Here is a 24,400-nt window from a genome sequence, read left to right on the forward strand (position 1 = left end):
ATATATGTATACTCTGACATTTTATTACAAGCTGCACGTCCTGACCCTCTTTGAATTAAATGGACTGTGGCATGACATTCTGCAATACTTTGCTTAAGTGAGCACTATTGTGTCTTAAATACTTGCACTAAAAAGTGCTCTGTAAGGCCAGAAAACTTTACAATATTTTCTTTTCTTTACAGTAGTATATTCCTATAGTATGTTTATCTGATCATTATCAAGTAATTATCAATGCATTGATAAATGTTCACTTAAACATTCCTGAACAGAAATTATAATTATACAACTACAGTAATAAAATTATATTCCTTGTGAAGATTTAGTTACAAATTATTTAGGTATGTAAACATTAGGGAATTTTTTGAAGTATTTTTAATGGTAAGAAACTTGTTTTGCTTGATGTATATAGGTGATACTGTGATTCCTTAATTATTTTAATTGACTAAAAAAGTTGACCTCTTAAATTACTAAATGATCAAATGAAGCTTCAGTTTTCTTATGAAACTATCATAAACCAAAGAACATTGATCTCTTGTTTCAATTCTGGCAAATGTTTTTATGATGGATAAAGAAGAGAAAATTGTCTTTGCTTGTTTTTATCTATTCCTATTATAAGCACCCAGTTTAAAAATTAGGGGGAAAATGTATTTATGTGCTTCTTTACAAGTCTCATGGATTTTGCTCATCTTCTGTTGTTATCTTCAAATTCCAAGGGTTTGCTATACTCTTTGTCCTTTCTTACTTTGTCTTTTATTTGAAACTAAAAGTAAACTATCTGTAGTCACAATTGAGAAAGAATGGTACCATGCTAAAATGCACCATGATGTGATGAATGCCCAACAATAACCCAAAATAAATTTGAAGTAAAATTAAATTTGTCTTTGGCAACCTTTCTCACTTATTCTCTATCATATTAGATGCTATTTAAACTTTAATGCTGATAAAAACTTAAGTTGTGCCTGGCATCAGAGTTATGTTCATTTTATAAAAAGTATCCTTAAAAATACCATTCTTCTCAAGCATAAGTATGGTGTATGTCCCTTGTAGAGGAATATGATATGATATGTGTAACTGAATCTTCTCTGACAACTTACTGGATACAGTTAATATTTTAAAGTATTCTCAACATGTGTTTGCTTCCACTGATTTTAATTGAAATTTTAAACCTACTATAGATGTCAGTAGGAGCTCTGGTAGCATAGTGGCTAAAGCACTTGACTGCTAACCAGAAGGCTGGCGGTTCAAACCCACCAGCCACTCCTCGGAAGGAAGGTTGGGCAATCCTGCTTCCGTAGTGATACTGCCTCGGAAACCCAAGGAGGGGTCACTATGAGTCGGGGTCGACTCAACGGCACATAACAACAACAACAACAACAATAGATGTCACTTATATTTGTACTCCTAGCACCTTGCATGTAATATTAACAAATACTTGATGAATTATGGAAAGAAAAAAATCCAGGAAGATGCAAAATCATATTTGCTCTTTTGGAAAGAAGAAACTGAATAGCACAATCTTCTATTGTTGCTTCTACTGGGGATAGCTTAAAACACTTTTGAGAAATGAGTAATTCATAGTAATATGTATCGGATGCTATCTTATTGCCCCATTAATATTAAACAAAACATAGACTTACCAGGGATAAAATTCCACTAGAGTGATGCCCTAGTACTGTACCCGCAGTTATATTACTTCCAAAGGTATAGTTTACATATCAGGTAGAACTTAGTTAATATTCAAACCAAAATCTTCCATTCAGCTGTACTATATTCAGTATCTCCAAGTAGAGTAACAAATATTTCTTTGATCAAACTTAAAGAAAGTAAGTGACCAGACCCCATTCCTGAAGGTAGAAATTTCAAGTAAATTATATGAAACTCTGGTAGTTATGAATATTAAGAGGATTTGATTATTTCAACACTCTTCTCTGGAAATGAATAAATTCACCCATCAATCTTACATCTCCTATTCATATCAATAAAATGGTTTCATTCTAAATAAATAGAATAAACTCATTAATAATGCTGCTACCAGAGTTTTTAGTTTTATAGGTTAAAATTTAAACATTTTTTTTCTTTAACTGGTTGAAAGTTAAAGGAGTGAAAGAACATAATAGAGGAACAAGTTGAACTTGAGGTCAGCATACCTGTGTTCAAGTCTTGGTTCTGTAGCTTTGTAGCTCTAGAACTTTGGGCATATCACTCTAATCTCTTTATTTATCAAACAAGGGCATAAAATTGAATACTTAAGTGCCTTTCTACTTTAAATATTTTGTTTAAAATATAAAACTTTAATACAAATATACTATTGAAATTCTAATCAAAGATCTATTAATTAAGTAAAACAATGCTAGAGTAAAATGAATGTATGTAAAACTGCAACTTCTAACATAAGAGAATAAGTTTTCTTCGTTATATTTTTTTGCTTAACTATTTTCAAGTATTCAGTTTGTTTTATACATACATATATATTTATATGGGAGCTCTGGTAGCATAGTGCCTAAGGCACTTGACTGCTAATCAGAAGGCTGGTGGTACAAACCCACCAGCCACTCCTCGGAAGGAAGATGGGGCAATCTACTTCTGTAGTGATACTGCCTTGGAAACCCAAGGAGGGGTCGCTATGAGTCTGATCCAACTTGACAGCACATAAAAACAACAACAACAACATATATTTATATTAGTCTCTAAATACTTGTTTCATTGTTGCTATTCCTTAAACTTTTATTCAGATCTAGTAAAGGTTTCCATATGCCATACAAAAAAACAAAAAAGAAAAAGAATAAAAAGACAACACTAGGGTAAGATGGTCAAATAGGCAGAAAAGCTGTACAGACTCTCTTCAACAAAGAAACGAGAAACCAACTGACAGATACACAGAAGATAATGCTGCAGCGCTGAGCTTTGAAAGGCAGTATACAGAAGTGGATTAGGCACCAAGTAGTGGAAAAACCTAAATGAAAACAGTGAGTACACAGATGGAGCTGCAGACTGTCAGCTACTTTGATGGCACCAATAGCCAGAATGTTTCCAAGAGGTATTGGGACCTGAGAATTGACCTAAAGATCAGCCCTGGTCACCAAGGGCTACAGGGATGACTGAACTGATGAGCGATAACTAGGAAGGGAAACAGCAGGAAAGGAGACAACCTGAGCTGTGGACTTTTGGCTGTCCAGAGGGTGCAGCCATTTTACAAGCAGCGGCCATTTTGGATATTGAAAGTGACCATGGGTGCAGCCATTTTGAATGGGTACAAGCAGTGGCTATTTTGTATATTTAAAGTGACAGCATTCTTATTCAGATTACAGGGCCCTAAGAATAGGCTTCATTTGTCAGGGGCAGCAGGGACATATGTGAGGCTGACAATGAGAAAAGAGACAGGTAGTGAGTGTGTAAGTGCTGCCAACTAGCAAATAGAGGAACACAATACCCTGCTTACTCAGATAACATTAAAAAAAAAAAAAGAAAATGAAAATCTTGGACAAGTCACTCCAACATACAATCACCAATTAAATATAAACACAAAAATGTCACAATGCCTCAGAGACAACAGACCATCACAGTCCACATAAAAAGAAAGATAAAGCAGAAGAAACAAGGGACCAGGATATAGATGCAGTACACATCCCCGAGGAAGCAGCAGCATTGGAACTCCATCATAAAGAATTCAAAAGAATTTTATCTAGGCACTTTCAATGGATTGAGAGACAGATCGAGGAAAACACTGACAAAATTGAGGAAAACACAGAGAAAACCCTAGAATAATTTCAAAAGACTACACAAGAACAAAATGACAAAGTAAATGAAATATTAGAAATGACACTATGTACCAACAGAAATCCAGAAGATTAATACTAAATTCTCAGAAACAGATAACATTGTTCATTAAACGGGCAAACTTCCATTAAAGCAATGGAAGAAAGAACTAGTGAGATTGAAGACAAATACCTCAATACTTCTTTGGAAAGGAATCCATCAGAAAAAAGATCAAAACAAAATGAAGAAAGCCTAAGACTCATGTGTAATACCATCAAAAGGAATAACTTACCTGTAATCGGAATTCCAGAACAGGAAGAGACAAATAAAACCACAGAGAAAATTCTTGAAGATTTGCTGGAAGAGAATTTCCCTGGTATGATGAAAGATGAGAATATATCCATTCAAAACCCAAACAGGGCAGATCCCAAAAGAAAATCACTAAGACATATCATCATCAAACTCACAAAAACCAAACATAAAGAAAGAATCCTGCAACCAGCACAGGAAAAATGAAAAGGTACCTACAAGGGGCAACCAATAAGACTAAACTCTGATTTCTCAGCAGAAAACATGCAGCAAAAAGATAATGAATGGATGGTATATATGAAACTCTGAAAGAATAAAATTTCCAACCAAGAATTACATACCTGGTAAAACTGTCCCTCAAATATGATGGTGAAATTAAGACATTTCTAGATAAACAGAAATTAAAGGAATTTGATACCAGACCAACCTTACAAGAGATGCTCAAAAGAGTCCTTTGGACAGAGAAACAACAACAGCAAACAACACTGACCATTAGCACACATGATGACGTAACTCAGTAACTAACGCAGTTACGGAAGTATCCAAAGTAAATAAGCCTACAAGACTGTAAACAGGGAACTAGAGACATCAATTGGCAAATGAGGACAACAAACTAAAAACAGGAAAAGAACTGTGTAGTTGTAGAACTTCAAAACGGTAGGGAAGTCAAGACAACTGCAAGACAGAACAGACTGTTCTAAACTTGGGAAAAAAATTATAAATCACAGGTAACCTCAAAGAAAAGTGATAAACCTTCACAGCAAAATAAAAAAGAGGACAAGGACAAATATTTAACAAGTACTAAAACAATAGCAATCAAGAAATAAAAAAGGAAATTAAAAAATTCCTTGAATCAAATGAGAATGAAAACACAACATACCAAAATCTTTAGGACACAGCAAAAAGCAGTGACCAGAGGCCAATTTATAGCAAAAAATGAACACATCAAAAAAGAAGAAAGAACCAAAATCAACATCGTAACCCAACATCTCCAACAATCAGAAATAGAGCAACAACAAAAAAGGCTACAGTTACCAGAAGAAAAGTAATAATGATTCAAGCAGAAATCAATGACATAGAAAATAGAAAGACAATAGGAAAAGAAAAAAATCAACAAGATTAGAAGTTGGTTCTTTGAAAAGATCAATAAAATTGACAAAGAACTGGCAAATTTAACAAAGGAAAAGAGGGAGAGAATACAAATAACACAAGAAATGAATTGGGTGACACCACAACAGAATCAACAGAAATCAAAAGGATAATATCAGGATAATATGAAGAACTATACTCCAACAAATTAGAAAATCTAAAAGAAATGGATAGATTTCTAGAAACATACTACTTATCTAAACTAACAGAAGCTGAACAGAAGGTGGAAAATTTAAACAGATCCATAACAAAATGAGAAACTAACTGAACAGGTCATAAAAAAATTACCAACAACCAAAAAAGACCTGGCCAAGACAGTTTCACTGGTGAATACTACCAAATGTTCAGAGAAGAACTGACACAAATGCTAGTAAAACTATTCCACAACATAGAAAAGGATGGTATCCTCCCAAATTCATTTTTAGAAGCAAGCATAGCCTTTATAGCAAAACCAGGCAAAGACATCACTAAAAAGGAAAACCACAGACAACTATTCCTCATGAATATGCTGTTGTTGTTACTGTTCTATGTTGTCGAGTCAGCAACGACTCAAAGCGACCCTCCTTGTGTTTCTGAGGCGGTATCACTACGGAAGTACATTGCCCAACCTTCCTTCCTTCATGAATACAGATTCAAAAAATCTTCAACAAAATACTAGCCAATAGACTGAACAATGTATCAAAAAAATAATACAATACGACCAAGTGGGGTTCATACCAGGTATGCAAGGATGGTTCAGTCTAAGAAAAACAATCAACATCATCCATGACATAAATAAAACTAAGGAAAAGAACCATATGATCATATCAATTGATTCTGAAAAGGCATTTGATAAAATACAACACCCATTCCTGGTAAAAACTCTCAGCAAAATAGAAATAGAAGGGACATTACTCAACATATAAGTGGCATATATGCAGAACCAACAGCCAACATTATTCTCAAAGGAGAGAGACTGAAACCATTCCCTTTGTGAACAGAAACCAGACAAAGATGTCCTCCATCACCATTTCCACGCAACATTGTATTGAAGTCCTAGCCAGGGCAATAAGGCAAGAAAGGGAAATCAAGGCATCCAAATTGGTAAGAAAGAAGTCAAACTATCCCTGTTTGTAGATGATATGATACTATACATAGAAAACCCAAAAGACTCAGCAAAAAAGCTACTGGAACTAACTGAGATATTTAGCATAGTAAAGGGATACATGATCAACATACAAAAATCAGTTGGATTCCTCTACACCAGCAGATTGCTGAAAAAGAAACAAGGAAATCAACATCATTTGCAATAGCTACCAAAAAAAATAAAATACTTGGGAATAAATCTCATTAGGGACACAAAAGACCTGTACAAAGAAAACTACTAAACACTCCTCCAAGAAACCAAAAGAGATCTACATAAATGGAAAAGCATACCATGCTCATGGATAAGAAGATTGAATACTGTGAAAATGTCAGTACTACCCAAAGCAACATCGGACAATGTACTTCCGTAGTGATACTGCCTCAGAAACCCAAGGAGGGGTCGCTGTGAGTCGGAGATGACTCAACAGCACATAACAACAACAACAACAAAAAAAAACCCAAAGCAATCTACACATCCAATGAAAGCCCAACCCAGATCCCATCAGCAGTCTTTAAGGATATGGAAAAACCAATCACTAATTTTATATGGAAAGGAAAGAGACCTCAAATAAGCAAAGCACTACTGAAGAACAACAAAGTAGGAGGTCTCACACTCCCAGATCTCAAAACCTACTATACAGTCACAGTCATCAAAACAGCTTGGTACTGGTACCAAAACAGAAACACAGACCAGAGGGACAGAATTGAGAACCCAGAAATAGATCTATTGACCTACGGTCTGCTGATCTTTGACAAAGGGCCAAAATCCATTAAATGGGGAAGAGACTGTCTTTTTTTTAACAAATGGTGCTGGCAAAACTGGAGATCCATTTGTAGAAAAATAAAACAAGATTTGTACCTCATACCATACACAAAAACTAACTCCAGATGGATCAAAGACTTAAATGTGAAACCTAAAACTATAAAGTTCCTCATGGAAAAAATAGGGGCAAATTTAGGGGCTCTAATTTATGCCATAAAAAATAAATATGAGCTGTGGTGGTACAGTGCATTAGGCATTTGATGGCTAACCAGAAGGCTGGTGGTTCACCCCACCAGCCACTCCTTGGAAGGAACATGGGCAATCTACTTCTGTAATGATAATGCCTTGGAAACCCAAGGAGGGGTTGCTCTGAGTCGGTTCTGACTTGACGGCAGTGAGTAAGTAATTTATAGCATAAACAGACTATCAAGCATAATCCAAAATGCACAAACAGCAGAAGATAAACTAGATGAATGGGACCTTCTAAAAATTAAATTTTTATGTGCTTCAAAAGGCTTTTCCAGAAGATTAAAACGAAAACCTACAGATTGGGAAAAAATATTTGGCAACAACATTTCAGACAAGAGACTTATCTCTAAAATTTATAGAAAACTCCACAACTCAACAACAAAAAGATTAACAATCCAATTCAAAAATGGGCAGAAGACATGAACAGACACTTCACCAAAGAGGATATTCAGGTGGCCAGCAAACACATGAAGAAAGGTTCACTACCACTAGCCATTAGATAGATGCAAAGCAAAACAAGATACCATCTTGCCACAGCACTAATAGCAAAGTTCAACAAGACAGAAAACAAATTCTGACAACGATATAGAGAGATTGGGACTCTCATACACTGCTGGTGGGACTGTAAAATGATACAACCACTGCTGAAAGCTGTATGGCAACTCCTTAAAAAGTTGGAATTAGAAATACTATTTGACCCAGCAATCCCATTACTAGGTATATATCCTAAAGAAGTGAGAGCCAGGACAAGAACAGATATATGCACACCCATGTTCATCGCAGCACTGTTTATAATAGCAAAAAGATGGAAACAACCTAGGTACCCATCAACAGAAGAATGGATAACCAAACTATGGTACATACACACAACGGAATACTACGCAACACTAAAGAATAATGTAGAATCTGCAAAACACCGCATAAAGTGGATGAACTTGGAGGACATTATGCTGAGTGAAATAAGTCAATCAAGGATAAATACAGTATTAGTTCATTATTGTAAAAAGTGAAGGAAAGGTTTATATATGGAAGGAAACTTTCTTTGTTGGTTACCAGGGGTGGAAGGGGAAGGGGAGAACACTGCAAAAAAAAAAAAAAAAATGCATTTACCCGTGTCACTTTAGTTTTGTGTATTTCACTGTACATAAATTATATTTCAATAAAATGCATAAAAAAGAATAAAAAGACAACTTACAGATTGGGAAAAAAGTCTTTGGAAACAATACAAAGAAGAGTTTAATCTCTTAAATACACAGAAAACTTCAACAACTCAAAACCAAAAAGACAAATAAACCAATTGAAAAATGGGCAAGGGACAAGAACAGACACTTCACCAAAGAGGACACTCAAGCGGCTAATGGACACATGAAAAGATGCTCACGATAATTAGCCATTTGAGAGATCATCAAAACTACAATGAGATATCATCTAATCCCTGCTAATATGTCACTGATACAAAGAAAGAAAACAGTAAATCTTGGTGAGGGTGTGGGAAGACTGGAACCCTTATCCACTGCTGGTAGGACTGTAAAATGGTATAACCATTGAAAATGGTATAGTCCTTCCTCAAGAAACTAGAAATAGATTTTATGATCCAGTAGTCCTACTGCTCAGTATATATCCTAGAGATCTAATACTAATGATACAATCAGAAACATGCACAGCTATGTTTATTGCAGTACAATTCCCAATAGCAAAAACTTAGGTTGGAGACAACCTAGTGCTTATCAACAGATGAATGGATAAACAAATTACATTATGTACATGCAATGGAATATTATGTAACCATAAAAAGTAATGGTGAGTTCTTAAAATATATTATAATGTAGATGAATCTGGAGGACATTATACTCGGTGAAATAAGTCAATCACAAAGGACAAATAATATATTACAAAAAGACAAGAATAACTATATATATTGAAACCAACAATCACTCATGGTTACCAGGAATAGGTGGGGGGAAGAAAAGACCACTCTCTAGATAGTAACTTGTTACTTTGGGGGGTGAAAAATAAAACACTAGTCTAATGAAGATGCTCAGCATCACTGGCCGTCAGAGTGATGCAAATCAAAACCACAATGAGATACCATTTCAGTCCTGCTAGGATGGCTAAGGTTGGGGGGGGGGGCACCCTAAAAATAACAAAACAAAAACAGAACTACAATATTACCTAGCAATTCCACTTCTAGGTATATACCCAAAAGACTTGAAGGCACAGACTTATACACTAATGCTCATTGCAACACCATTCACAATAGCCAAAAGGAAGAGACAATCTCAATGTCTATTAACGGATGAACAGATAAACAAAATATGGGACATGCTCACAACGGAATACTACTCAGTCAATAGGAGAAGTCCTGATACATGCTACATATAGATGGAGCTGGAAGACATTATGCAGAGTGAAATAGGTCAATCACAGAAAGACAACTAGTGCACCACTTTCACTTGTATAAAAAGACAAGAAAAGGCAAATGTGTAGAGAACAGTTTATTAGTGGTTTATGGTGGGGGGAGGAGGTTATTAACAGTGATGGAAATATCACATTGATTAAAGTTAGGGTTGCATAGCCAATTACTGTTACTGCTGTCAATAAGTTGAAAAGCTGAATTGGCAAAAGTTGTGTTACAGATATATTTACAAAGATGACAAAATACTAATACTAATACTAACAAAAGATAAGCTGCTGAGGCTGCTTATGTATAGCCAAAAACCTTATGGGATTTAGTTTCTTGGTTTGGAGGTGTAGGGTCATGGCTTCATGGGATATCCCAGATAACTGGCTAACATCATTGTTGTTGTTATTGTTGTTATGTGCCATTGAGTCGGACCCGACTCATAGCAACCCCTCCTTGGGTATCCGAGGCAGTATCACTACGGAGTAGATTGCCCCATCTTCCTTCCGAGGAGTGCTTCTAATTCTACCTCCTAATTTGTTTTGTAGTGCCAAGGGTCTCAGAAGTTTGCAAGCAGCCATCCAAGGTACAACAATTGGTCTTACCAGGCAGTTTCCAGGTTACAAATGTCAGGCTTACTGACAACTTCTACTTGTCCTTTAATGTTACATTAATTTGCCCTCACTCTGAAACTATTGAATCAATTCCTGCTCTCAGCAAATTCTTCACCACAATCACCTTCTTCATTTGTGGAGCTTTTAAATCATTGAAAAAGCTTTAAGCCTTTTCTTGCACTACAACAGAGCTAAAGAAAAACTGCGTGCATGGGTCTGACTTACTTACAAATTCTTAGACACAGGAACAAATTGTATTTGTAACCTGAGGACTGCCTGTATTTTAAGATCAACTGGGAACTTAAAAGATTGCAAGCTTTCAATGATGGGTCTTTCCTCATCCAGAACAAAGAAGAATGAATAAAATCAAAGACACACGGAAACAATTAGTCCAAGTGACTGGTACACCATGCGATTACCAGCCTAAACGACTATAAGACCAGAAGAACTAGATGGTGCCCGGCTGCATAAGTCAACCACTCAGAGGGGGATCTATATAGGAGATCCTGGATAGAATGGGAGAGCAATGTGGAACAAAACTCAAAATCATTTAAAAAAAGGGGGGCAGATTTGCTGGTCTGGTAAAACCAATGAGACCATTTCCCCTAGCTTCCCTTCAGGTCTAGAACTGAACCCACTCCTGAGGCTTCTAGCCAAACAAAAAACAGGAATATGAGCTGAACATTTACATTAGGTAGATCCAGTCCTTGGAGAGATCAATCATGGGAGAATAGAAGGGCTGTATATGCACAGGGAGACAGCTCAGGGAGCAGGAGTACATGGGAGGGAAGGACACAGGGAAGAGGTAACTATGAAGAGGAAGTGGGAGGGGAGCTGTTGCATTGTGGGAAATTACAGTCAATGACAGGAGACAAAGTATATGTGAGCTGCTATATGGAAAGTGAATGTGCTCTGTAAACTTTCACCCAAATCACAATAAAATTTTTTTAAAAAATACAGTTGAAATGGTGTATGTTTCACTGTGTATATTCTCAGAAACAAAGTAAGTAAAATTCTATCAAATGCAAATCAATAAACACTTCTGACAGGTAGCTATGGATATTTAGGAAACAACAAGGAAGAAGAAAGTCCAGAAAGAAAGTGGCAACTGAGAAAAAAAAAAATCTTATGCCAGGAAAATGCAAGAGATATATACAAGAAAGTTTTAAGTGAGGCATAAGTAAAACTCTTAGATCACTAAGACACTGAGAGACCAAGAATTTTTAAAAGAAGTTTACAATAGAGTAAAAATAAAGCGGGGGTTGTAGACACTTTGAAGGAGAAACGGTTCATCGGTGTAGGAAAGGAAACATAAAACAAAGATCACCTATCACCGCTGGTGTAACAAAAATCCCAAAACTAAATAGATCAATGGTCTCTGTGGAAAGCCACTTCTTAGGCCCCAATATCAAAAACAACTGAAAGTGTTGACTATCATCTTGAGCCTTCTTTGACTGCCTGATGCGAGGATGACCCACCCCGTATCGTTCCTGCCCTGCGATGGGGGAGTCCCCACAGGGAGCACAGGCTCACACTCTGGGCTCTATACTTAGGAACTGTGAGACTTGATCAAGTTTATCTTATTCATTTCCTGATATGCAAACAATAACTACTTTCTAGGATTGTGAGGAAGACTAAACTAGAGGGGCTAAGATCTATAAGATACCTAGATCAGGGCCTGACATAAAGAAGTTTAAATAAACAAATCACCTGTTTTATTTTCTGTTTGGCATTGATCAGTAGCTGAAATTTATTTGCTCACTTTTCTTGTTCATACCCCCACTAGAATATCACCTCCAGATGAGCTGTCTTGTCTGGCTATTCATTATCTCCCCAGCTCCCAAAAACAGAACAGTCACATGGCAAGCACGTGCTCGAGAAACACTGAATGCATGGATGAGCAAAGTCCTCTGAAAGTGAAGACATCATGACAAGCACACCTGAGGGAGGCATTATCTGAACCTGAGGCATGAAAGTCTGTCACTGGGCAAGAAAAAACAGAGGGTCATCAGGCCCTCCAGTACAATGTGTATCACAGAAGTGACATAAGACCAAGGCCCCCAGTGAATGGGGATACCTGTGAGAGACCACTTTTGATAGACACTTCTCATAGGTGGCTGTGGAAAGTATAGCAGCTAGAGCTGCCAAATGTCCTGGGTCTTCCTGAATCAAAGAAACTAGTTTTAAGTTTTAAGTTGGACCTAATTTAAGTTCTTTCAGAAGAAATTCCAGAACTTCATGGAGGAATCAGAATACGACACTAACATTTTTTAACCAGGTGACTGAAGCACAGTAACCAATACTTTTCATTATTTATTCAACAACATACAAAGCAATCCTACCAAAATAATAATGATAATAATAATCAAATCAATATCTGACCTACTGAAACCCTAAGACAATGCTGGGCATCCGATTCCGACAAGTTCTGCCCCTTCTCTGGGAAGCCTTCCTGTAAGAAGATCAGGTATACCTGCCAATGACTTATTTAAAACAGATGGGAAATGGACATTTGAAGCGTACATTTCAATATGGATGACCCCCAGTTACCCGGGCCAACTAGAATCCCAAAATGATTCTCAGTTGTATAATTCTAAAATTCTATGTGGCCAGGAGTCACCTGGTAAAGGATCTATTAGGATGGGAGTGGGATATAATGAGAGGGGGGTGAGAAGAGGGAGGAAGGGAGAAATAAATAGTTCTGCTTTCTGCTATTAGGCCACACACAAAACATTTATCTATATGCACGTTACTTTTCCAAAGTTCAGATGCTACTTATGAGACCCATGAGAAACTGAAACACCAGCAGAGGACAAGGAGCAACGCAGAGGTGGAGGGGCAGCACAGCTGGGTCCTAGAGGAACAGCAAGGATGACAGCAAGGTGTGGCACCAGCCTGGCCATCAGTGCCCTCACAGCAGGTTCCACTAGCTGTGGCAGAAGACCTGGTTTTCAGGCCTGGGATGCCCTCTAGGTAGGGACCCCAAAGTAACCCTCAAAAAGGTTCAAAGGAAGTGTTTTACAAGAGGGTACTATGAGCCAGGGAAGCTGAACTCATAACACAGTCTCCTCATGTGTACATTTAACTCACATGAATAGCTTCAAAAGGAGGTGGGGATGGGGCAAGGGGAACACATGGAAGAAGAAAAGATGGAACAAATCACAAAGATGTAGGCAATTCCATGACGTATCTCAGGGGGCACCAACCCAAGGGTGAGCCTGGGGCGGTAGGTATGAAATCTTGTTCCTATCCTCCCTCCTCTCCAGCCTCTTGTATCTCTTGTTTTATAAACATCTCACTACACTGTGAATGAGGTCAATGTTTAAAAATAAATACTATAGAATTAAATCACAACTCATTACCACATACATTCCACACATACATATACACAGTCATACCTATTTACAGTACACTGCAGTCTATTGGTTTTTTGAAGTCTATTTGTTTTGTTTTGTTTTTTGTAGTCTATTAAGGAGCTCTGGTGGTATATGACTGCTAACCAAAAGGCTGGCAGTTCAAACTCACCAGCCATTCCTCAGAAGGAAGACTGGGCAATCTACTTCCATAGAGATACTGCCTCAGAAACCCAAGGAGGGGTCGCTCTGAGTTGGAATTGACTTGACAGCAGTGAGTTTGTTTTATTATTATATTATTATGTATGCAGTAGCACTATGCTATTGATGTGAATTATCAAAATGTGGCACAGAGACATGAAGTGAGCACATGCTGCTGGAAAAATAGCACAGACAGACTTGCTTGAGGCAGAGTTATCACAAATCTTCAATTTGTAAAAAGCGCAGTATTTGTGAACCACAATAAAATGAGGTATGTCTGTATTACCATAAACCAAACCAAACTCATTGCCATCAAGTCGATCTGATTTGATTCCTAGCAACCCCTTTTTGGGTTTCCGAGGCAGTATCTCTAAGGAAATAGACTGCTCAACCTTCCTTCCAAGGAGTGGCTGGTGGGTTTGAACTGCCAGCCTTCTGGTAGCAATCAAATGCCTTAGGCACCACACCACCAGGGTTGTATATACAAAATTAAGTGAACTGTATTGCATAGGCTACTTAAGGGATTTTCAAATTTAACGCTGACAACATACTTTTCACTCTACATACCTGTGGACTTTAAAACAAATCTGTTGGGGAAGGTGCTAGTCCTCTGTACTTCTCTTCTTAATGCGTGTTTATTGGACCCTAGGCTGGTAAGGCCTAGGAAACTGAAGTTGTATGTATGTACTACATGAACATACTTCAGCTATTACCTTAAGTTTAGTTGATTGGATGTTTTTGTAGAGAAGGCTAAAGGCAGACCTATTCTTCAGGAAAAATCTAAAATTTACAAAGGTAGTATTGGAGTGTTCCTTTAAAAGCCTGAAGGTTGGGTAATCTAAAACAGAGTCCTAAGCATGTGGTGATTTTGGTCAGTATACCTGTAAAGGGCCATGAAAGGGAACACAGCCTCCAAGGGAAGCTCTACCTCAGAGTGAGATAGAAGCCTGCTACCTTCTACATGGAAAGATGTCTGGATATATACTAGAAAAAACCTAATAGGTAAGAAGGGAAAAAAGTGAAGGAACCACAGGAAGAATATTCTTGGAGCAAGAGGAAAGAATTCAGTAGAGAAATTAAAAAAGAAAAAAGTCATTCAAGGCTTAAAAGCCAGATTCTAAAACCCATGACAAGTTGTTTCATATGCTCCTTCCCTGGCATAGTATCATATAGTAAGTACCAGGTTCAGATGGATGGCCCATGTCCTAAAATGTGTAAGATGTCTCATTAAATAAAGTTAATGTTCTCTAGCAAGCTAATTAAGACCCCATCAGGCAGCAACCTCTACCACCAGCCACAGGTGAGAGTATAGCCAGAGCATCACCTAGTCAAGAGTAACTCTCATCATCTTTTGGGGGCGTTTTACCTGCTTCCCTTTCACAATGTGCTTAGGCACTGGCACCTTGACTTCCAGGTCCATGTAGTCTTGTGACCAGATGTAGTTCTCACGGACAGCACCATTGTAACTGTCAGGGTTTTTCTGGAACAGCTCCTGTAGCCTGGGAAAGAACGAGAAACTTAAATTGCTAACCTATCAAAATATGCCGAGAGGAGTACCACAATGCAGTCTAAGTACACACCATTCTAATCCTGAAAATGGAATCCAACAACATTTAAAAATTCACAACAAATTTATTTAAATTTTATTAGTTTTTGTATCTAGAAACTCCCTCTCTATTTATGGGTGATTTCTTTTCTGATCTTCCTATACAGGCCTCTAAGGAAATCACAGGAACAAAGGGAGAGGTTTGGAGAAGAAACTTGACTGCAGCAGATTCAGAAAAAGAATCTGGAGCCACAAGCAAAGTATAGCCTAATCCTCCCAGTCTTCATAAAGGTTGGAAATCAGGACTGTTAATTAACAGAAGTGTCCTTGTCAATAAAATCCTTGGGCTCACAGGTGCTTGGTTCCTCATAAACTGCTAGGCAGAGCCTCTCTTAAAAACTAAACAAAACTTCAGCCTGAAGCTGCTAAACTTCAATCCTAATCCAAACTCTTGCCTCTATCGTCTGTGGTAGTGATGTTTGTGTGTCAATTTGGCTATACCTGGTTGAGTGGCTGGGTAGCTGGATATACATTCCCCATGATTAAACTGGTAATCAACTCCATGGTGGAATCTACTATGAGCAGCTGAGTAGCTTCCTTTGGTTATGTGGTCTGCTTCCTGTATATAAGAAACAGCTTTGGAAACGGTCTCTAGCTTATGGCATGCTTAAACCCTGCATGTAGCCATGTCGTTGTTCAGCAACCTGCCATGCTCTGCCGATGTTGGGACTTTCAATGAACTTGAATTAATGGGCCACCGTGTGGTTTGGTAACATCAGGACTGTGCCATTTTATTTGTCGACCTTGGGCTTCTCAGCCTCAGCAGCCAGTAGCTGCCTGAGTGAAGAGATGCCTCTAGCTTCAGTGGGCTGGGAGCAAGAGGCACAGCTGAAGCCCAAGGTCTAACTGACTTGATGGCAGTGGGTTTGGTTTTTAGTTTTTGATCTACCTTGCAAGGAGCCCTAGTGATACAGTGGTTAATGGTTTGGCTGCTAACTAGAAGGCCAGCAGTTCAAATCCACCAGCTGCTCCACGAGGGACAGATGTGGCAGTCTCCTTCCCTAAAGATTACAACTTTGGAAACCCTATGAGGCTGTTCTATTCTGTGCTACAAGGTTCCTATGGGTTAGAATTGACTCGATGGCAATGACTTGGGTCTACCTCGGTCACCTAATACGCAGGAGGGCCTCCATTACTGCCCAAGTACTCTGAGCTTTAACCACTTACCATCGAAAGGAAACAGAAAAAAAAAAGTGAGGAAGGGGGGTAATTATAAGTGGTAGCTAAAAAAATTTCAGCCAGTGATGATATTTATACATCATCACTTAATATCGGCTGGGCACAGGCACTGACCAATCAAATGTATGCAAGCCTTAAAAAGTCCACACAGCCATCCAGTGGGCACTGGGGAAGGCCAGATCAATATGGGAAAACCCCATTGATCATATATAGGGACACTGAGAGCCACAGAGGGTTCAGTGACACGAGCAAACAAAAACCCAAATCAAAACTGCTGCCATCAAGTTGACTGCAACTCATAGTGACCATTTAGTACAGAGTAGAACTGCGTCATAGGGTTCCATGCCTGTAAATCTTTACGGAAGCGGACTGCTTCATCTTTCTCCTGCAAAGTGGTTGGTAGGTATGAACCACCAACCTTTTGGTTAGCAGCCCAATGCTTTAACCATAGCACCACCAGAACTCCTTATGAGAAAACACTAGGTAGGGTAACAGAAACAAGTCAATACCTTGAAAAACAGGGCAGTAAAAATAAAATCAGCTCAACATAGATGCAACGAAAAAATAAAAACTATTTAGAAAGACTGTTTAATGATGTGGGGAGAAGCTTCCAATGTAATATAAGCAAAAAGAGGGTAGTCAACTTTTATGTATGGTGTAGCTTCTGTTTTCTAAGAAGTATATGTGCACACACACATATATTTGTGTATACATTTAAAAAGACTGAAAATGTATATTAAATCTCAGTGTTCATCTCTAGGAGGAGCTCTGGTGGCGTAGTGCCTAAGGCATTTGACTGCTAACCAGAAGGCTGGTGGTTCAAACCCACCAGCCCTCCTCTGAAGGAAGATTGGGCAACCTATTTCTGTAGTGATATCGCTTTGGAAACCCAAGGAGGGGTAGCTATGAGTCAGATCTGCCTCAACAGCAGTGTTTTTTTTCCCCCCATCTCTGAAGGGTAAGACAGTAAGTAATTTGATTTTCTCCTTCATTCCTTTAGCTATTATGCAAATTTTCTACAATATGTAGACAATTTCATATAAAAAAAATATATGAGGATTCCCTTGAAAAATGTGCATATAGAAGACAGAACTACTTGTTAGCCCTCTCCTCAGGCCTTATGTCACACACCTGAGAGTCACAACCTCAGCATTGGCTGAGGACACTTTCTTTCCTTCAGTGCTCTCTCATACACTTCCTAATGTGTATGTAGGAATGCATCCATAGGGCATGCAGGAATGTATCATAGGGCATGCAGGAATGTATCCATTGTCACAGAAGCAGCCCATGGTAATAGGACTTGACCAGGGTCACACAGTTTACACAAGGACATGCCCCACCCAGGATCTCCACCTCATTTTTTTTTTTCCAATACAAAATATTCCCCCACTTTAGAACCTATTGTAGTATAAAAAAGGAGCTCTGATGGTGCAGTGGGTAAGATATTTGGCTGCTAGTCAGATGGTCAGTGGTTCAAACTCACCAGCTGCTAGTAGGAACAAGATGAGGCAATCCACTTTCGTAACGATTTACAGTCTTGGAAACCCAATGGAGTCCATACAATTCGGAATTGACTTGATGGCACTGGGTAAGTAGTATAAAGATCATATCTACATAGATAGGCTTGAATATTCATAGAGTATTTCCCAAACACCCAAGCAATAGGTAAGAATAGTTATCTTTCAAAAGGGAAATGGAATGGCTGGCGGATCAGGAGAAAGAGACTTATTTTTCACCACATAGGGTTCTGTCATCTCTGCATGTATTACCTATCTAAAAATAATCAAAATTAGAAAAACACATAATACCCCCTAATCCCCACAGAATGTAAAATAGTATAGCTATGGTGGAAAACAGTTTGATATTTACTCAAAAAGTTGAACACAGAACTACCATATTGCCTAGCAATTCCACACTTAGATATATACCTAAAAGAAATGAAAGCTGGAACACAAACAGAAATCCTTAAAACAATGTTCTTCATAGCACTTTTAACAACAGCCAAAAGGTAGTGATAACCCAAGTGTCCATCAACAGAAGAACAGATAAACCAAATGTAGCATATATATACAATAGGAATATTACTCCACCCTAAGGAGAAATAAAGTCCTTATGCACGCCATTACATGAATGAACCTTGAAAATATTATGTTGAGTGAAATGTTGTTGTTTACTGTTAGGTGCCATCAAGTCGTCTCTGACTCATAGTGACCTCATGTACAACGGAACAAAACACTGCTCAGTCCTGTGCCAGCTCATGAGCCCTGCTATACCTGAGCCGATCATTGCAGCCACTGTGTCACTCCATCTTGTTGAGGGCCTTCCCCATTTTCGTTGGCCCTCCACTTTACAAAGCATAACATCCTTCTCCATGGAATGGCCCCTTGTAACAATATTACCAAAGTAGGTGAGACAAGTAAGATCTTACTGAAGTTAATTCAAAAATGTTTGCAGCAATATATTGAGAGAACTTCCTGAGTTGCAAGCTGGATTCAGAAGAGGATGTGGAACAAGGGATACCATGGCTGTTGTTAGATGATCTTGGCTCAAGGCAAAGAATACCAGAAAGATGTTTACTTGTGTTTTATTGACTATGCAAAGGCACTTGATTGTGTGGATCAAGACAAATTATGTATAACATGGAGAAGAATGGGAATTCCCGAACACTTGATTGTACTCATGAAGAACCAGGAGGCTGTCGTTCAAACAAAACAAGGGGACACGACATGGTTTAAAATCAAGAAGGGAGTGTGTCAGGGTTGTATCCTTTCCCCACACTTATTCAATCCATATGCTGAGCAAATAATACAAGAAGCTGGACTATATGAAGAAAAACGTGGCATCAGGATTGGAGAAAGAATCATGAACAACCTGAGATACACAGATGATACAACTTTGCTTGCTGAAAATGAAGATGACTTGAGGCACTTACTGATGATGGCTGAAGAATACAGTTTGCAGTATGGATTATGTCTTAATATAAAGAAAACAAAATTCTTCACAACTGGACCAATGAACAGCATCACAATAAATGGAGAGAAGACTGAGGCTGTCAAAGTATTCACATTGCTTGGTTCTACAATCGAGGCCAATGGAAGCAGCAGTCAGGACATTAAAAGATGTTTTGCATTAGGAAAGTCAACCATGAAGGAACTGTTTCCAGTGCTGAGGAGCAAGGATGTCTCCTTGGGGACTAAGGTGCGCCTGACACAAGCCATGATATTTCCAATCACCTCGTATGCATGTTGAGACCTGGACAATGAGTAAGGAAGACCAAAGAAGAGTTGATACTTTTGAGTTGTGGTGCTGGCGAAGAATGCTGAAAGTACCATGGACTGTTAAAAGAACTAACAGATCTATCCTGGAGGAAGTGCACCCAAAATGCTCCTCGGAAGTGAGAATGGCCAGACTTCATCTCACCTACTTTGGTCATGTTATCAGAAGGGACCATTCCCTGGAGAAGGATGTCATGCTTGGTAGGGTGGAGGGTCGACGAAAGAGGGGGAGGCCCTTCAACGAGATGGATTGACATGGTGGCTGTGATGATGGGCTCAAGTATAGCAGGGATCATGGAGCTTGCGTGGGATCGGGCAGTGTTTCGTTCTGCTGTGCACGGGGTCGCTATGAGTTGGAAACGACTCGACGGCACCTAACATCAAGAATCATGGAGCTTGCGTGGGATCGGGCAGTGTTTCGTTCTGCTGTGCACGGGGTCGCTATGAGTTGGAAACGACTCGACGGCACCTAACATCAAGAAGTGAGACAAAGTCTGGCCACTTTCACTTCCAAAGAGCATTTCAGCTGCACTTCTTCAAGGACAGATTTGTTAGTCCTTTTAGCAGATGGTACTTTCAGCTTTCTTTTCAAAGACCACAACTCAAAAGCATCAACTCTTCTTCAGTCTTTCTTATTCATTGTGCAGCTCTTGCATGCATATGAGGTGACTGAAAATACCATGGCTCAGATTAGGTGCACCTTAGTCTTCAAGGAGATATCTTTGCTCTTCGGCACTTGAAAGAGGTCTTTTGCAACAGATTTACCCAATGCAATATGTCATCTGATGTCTTGATTGCTGCTTCCATTGGTGTTGATTATAGAAGTACTATGAAGTCTTTGACAACTTCAATCTTTTCTCCATTTATCGTGATGCTGCTTATAGGTCCAGTTGTGAGGATTTTTGTTTTCTTTATAATGAGGTGTAATCCATACTGCAGATAGTAGTCTACAATCTTCATCAGTAAGTGCTTCAAGTCATCCTCACTTTCAGCAAGCAAAGCTGTGTTGTCTGAGTATCACAGGTTGTTAACGACTCTTCCTCTAATCCTGATGCCATGATCTTCTTCATATATTCCAGCTTCTCAGATTATTTGCACAGCATACAGATTGAATAAGTATGGTAAAAGGATACAACCCTGACACACTCCCTTCTTGATTTTAAACCATGCAATATCTTCTTGTCTGTTTGAACAACAGCCTCCTGATCTATGTACAGGTTCCTCATGAATACTATTAAATGTTCTGGAATTCCTGTTCTTCTCAATGTTATCCATAATTTGTTATGATCCACACAATCGAATCCTTTTGCATAGTCAATAAAACACAAGTAAATATATTTCTGGTATTCTCTGCTTTCAGCCAGGATCCATTTGACATCAGCAATGATATCCCTTGTTCCATGTCTTCTTCTAAAGCCAGCTTATATTTCCAGAAGTTCTCTGTCAATATGCTGCTGCAACCATTTTTTAATTGTTTTCAGTAAGATTTTACTTGTGCAATATGAATGATATTGTTCGATAATTTCCACAATTTGTGGGATCACCTTTCTTTGGAATGGGTATAAATATGAATTTCTTCTAGTCAGTTGGCCAGGAAACTGTCTTCCAAATCTCTTCGCATAGCCCCGTGAGTGCCTCCAGTGTGGCATCCGTCTCTTGAAACATCTCAATGGGTAGTTCATCAATTCCTGGAGTCTTCTTTTTCCACCAATTCCGTCAGTGCAGCTTTGACTTCTTCCTTCGATACCATTGGTTCTTGAACATACGCCACTTCCTGAAATGGGTAAAGATCGACCAGGTCTTTTTGGTACAGTGACTCTGTGTATTCCCTTCATCTTCGTTTGATGTTTCCTGCATCATTCAACATTTTGCCCATAGAATCTTTCAATATTCCCATTCAGGGCTTAAATTTTTTCTTCAGTTCTTTCAATCAGAGAAATGCTGAGCGTGTTCTTCCCTTTTGGTTTTCTAACTCCAGGTCTTTGCACATTTCATTATAATAATTGTCTTTTGGAACTCCTCTTTGGTATCTTCAGTTCAGCTCTTTTATTTTGTCATTGGGTGAAATATGCAATGGCAAAAAGACAAATACTGTATGATCTCACATCCATGAAACAGACAAATATATAGAAACCAAAGAAAGATTATCAATGGTTAACAGGAATAGGAGGGAAGGGGGAAAGGGGGAGGTTTTCCTTAGGGGGCATTGAGTTTATGTTAATAGTGGTAGAATGATTTGGAGAAGGATAATGAAAATGGTTGCATAGCTTAAAGAACTTAATCAGTGTCACTAAATTTTACAAGTACAAATTGTTGACATGGCATATGTTTTGTTCTGTACATATTTACTACCTATAAGTTTTAAAAAATAATAATAATTACCTCCCTACCCCAGAAAAACACACAAATGAAGACCAACATAGCCCTGGCACTTGATAAGCCAAACATTGGGTTGGACCATAGATCATGGGACCCCCCACAAAGACTCACCCAAAAGAGGGGAAGAAGAAGCAGTTATATGAAAAGAAAAAGATCACAGGGCCAGTACAAGATAACTTGGTGAACAGTTATTTCTAACAATACAATAATCACAGAGCCAGTATAATCTGGTTCTTTGAAAGTACCTACTGTCCACGTGGGCAGTAGGGCCAGACCAACCACAGACAACAAAGCCTAGGATGCACAACACTGGGGTCAGCCCTGCTGAGGTAGAGAATGTCCCTCTCAAACTGGGCAGGTAGAGATCTAGCTGGGGCTGCAATGCCCTTTACCTGCCTCCTAACTTCCCATGTCAAGGCAGAAGTTTGGAACCATCAGACAGACAGTGGCTCTGGCCAGCCAGAACCATGATGATGAGTAGCAGGGGCCTGCAGAGTGGGGTCCATCCAAGGTAGCCAAGCTCCCTGTTTACCTTGCATGTATGCTGCAGCCTCCACAAATGGAGCCTGGAGAGTCACTCCAAAAGATGCCTAACATTGCTCCTAAAACAGCCTCAGTGAGTTGTTGAGTGCTTTTTAAAAACTCTGAATCCACACTTTCTTTAAATAAAGTTGATTATTTCCAGGTGACAGTATGTAAAAATAAACCTCCTTCATTTACTTCTTTGCTCCTGTCATATGCTGGTTGCTGTGAAAGGCCCTATCTGCCCCAGTCAGTCCTTCAAGGCCATCCAGGCTAGAAGGCCAAGGGCTACTTCCCACTACAAGCTGGGGACACAGATGCAGAGAATCACCTGCAGCCAATCATGGTGGGGGCAGGGAGTAAGGATGAGGGCAGGGAAGTAGGGGAGTGAAAATCTATGCTTCAACACAAGGGTAGGAGTAAGAAAATTAGTTAGTAGAGCCAGAGTACAGATTATGGAGTGGGTCTCACAGCAGCCCTTACAGCTAGTGAGCCAGGCTCAGTTCAGATAACAAGGTTCGGTACTGAAGGAGGAAGTCAAAGCTGCAGTGAAAGAACTGGCAAAGAACAAGGCTCCAGTAATTGACGGAATACCCACTGAGATATTTCAACAAACGGATGCCCCATTGGAGGCACTCACTCAGTTACGCCAAGAGATTTGGAAGACAGCTACCTGGCCAACTAACTGGAAGAGATCCATATTTGTACCTATTCCAAAGAAAGGTGATCCCAGAGAATGTGGAAATTATAGAACAATATCATTAATATTGCACACAAGTAAGATCTTACTGAAGATAATTCAAAAATGGTTGCAGCAGCATATTGACAGAGAACTTCCAGAGGTGCAAGCTGGATTCAGAAGAGGACGTAGAACAAGGGATATCATAGTTGTTGTCAGATGGATCTTGGCTCAAGACAAAGAATACCAGAAAGATGTCTACTTCTGTTTTATTGACTATGCAAAGGCATTTGATTGTGTGGATCATGACAAATTATGGATAACATTGAGAAGAATGGCAATTCCCAAACACTTGATTGTACTCATGAGGAACCTGTACCGTGACCAGGAGGCTGTCGTTCAAATGGAACAAGGGGACAATGCATGGTGTAAAATCAAGAAGGGAGTGCGTCAGGGTTGTATCCTTTCCCCACACTTATTCAATCCATATGCTGAGCAAATAATTCCCGAACGCTTGATTGTACTCATGAGGAATCTGTACCGTGACCAGAAGGCTGTCGTTCAAATGGAACAAGGGGACACTGCATGGTTTAAAATCAAGAAGGGAGTGCGTCAGGGTTGTATCCTTTGCCCACACTTATTCAATCCATATGCTGAGCAAATAATCAGAGAAGCTGGGCTATATGAAGAAAAATGTGGCATCAGGATTGGAGAAAGAATCATGAACAACCTGAGATACGCAGATGATACAACTTTGCTTGCTGAAAGTGAGGATGACTTGAGGCACTTACTGATGAAGGTTGAATAATACAGTCTGCAGTATGGATTACGTCTCAATAT

At 39.0% G+C, this 24,400-nt stretch overlaps 1 protein-coding gene across 1 annotated transcript in view; it reads right to left on the reverse strand.

Moving 5' to 3' along the window:
* LOC103211939 (nudC domain-containing protein 3-like) overlaps window positions 1-24,400 on the reverse strand; it is a 192,937-nt gene that overhangs the window by 166,752 nt on the left and 1,785 nt on the right. Inside the window, exon 2 of the mRNA XM_007957929.2 lies at window positions 15,287-15,419. Coding sequence (XP_007956120.2) covers window positions 15,287-15,419 — 133 coding nt within the window. The remainder of the gene's footprint in view (window positions 1-15,286; window positions 15,420-24,400) is intronic.

The sequence above is a fragment of the Orycteropus afer genome, unplaced genomic scaffold, assembly GCF_000298275.1.
Source record: "Orycteropus afer afer isolate SDZICR_OR568_19922 unplaced genomic scaffold, OryAfe1.0 scaffold00823, whole genome shotgun sequence".
In the NCBI taxonomy this organism is placed as follows: Eukaryota; Metazoa; Chordata; class Mammalia; order Tubulidentata; family Orycteropodidae; genus Orycteropus; species Orycteropus afer.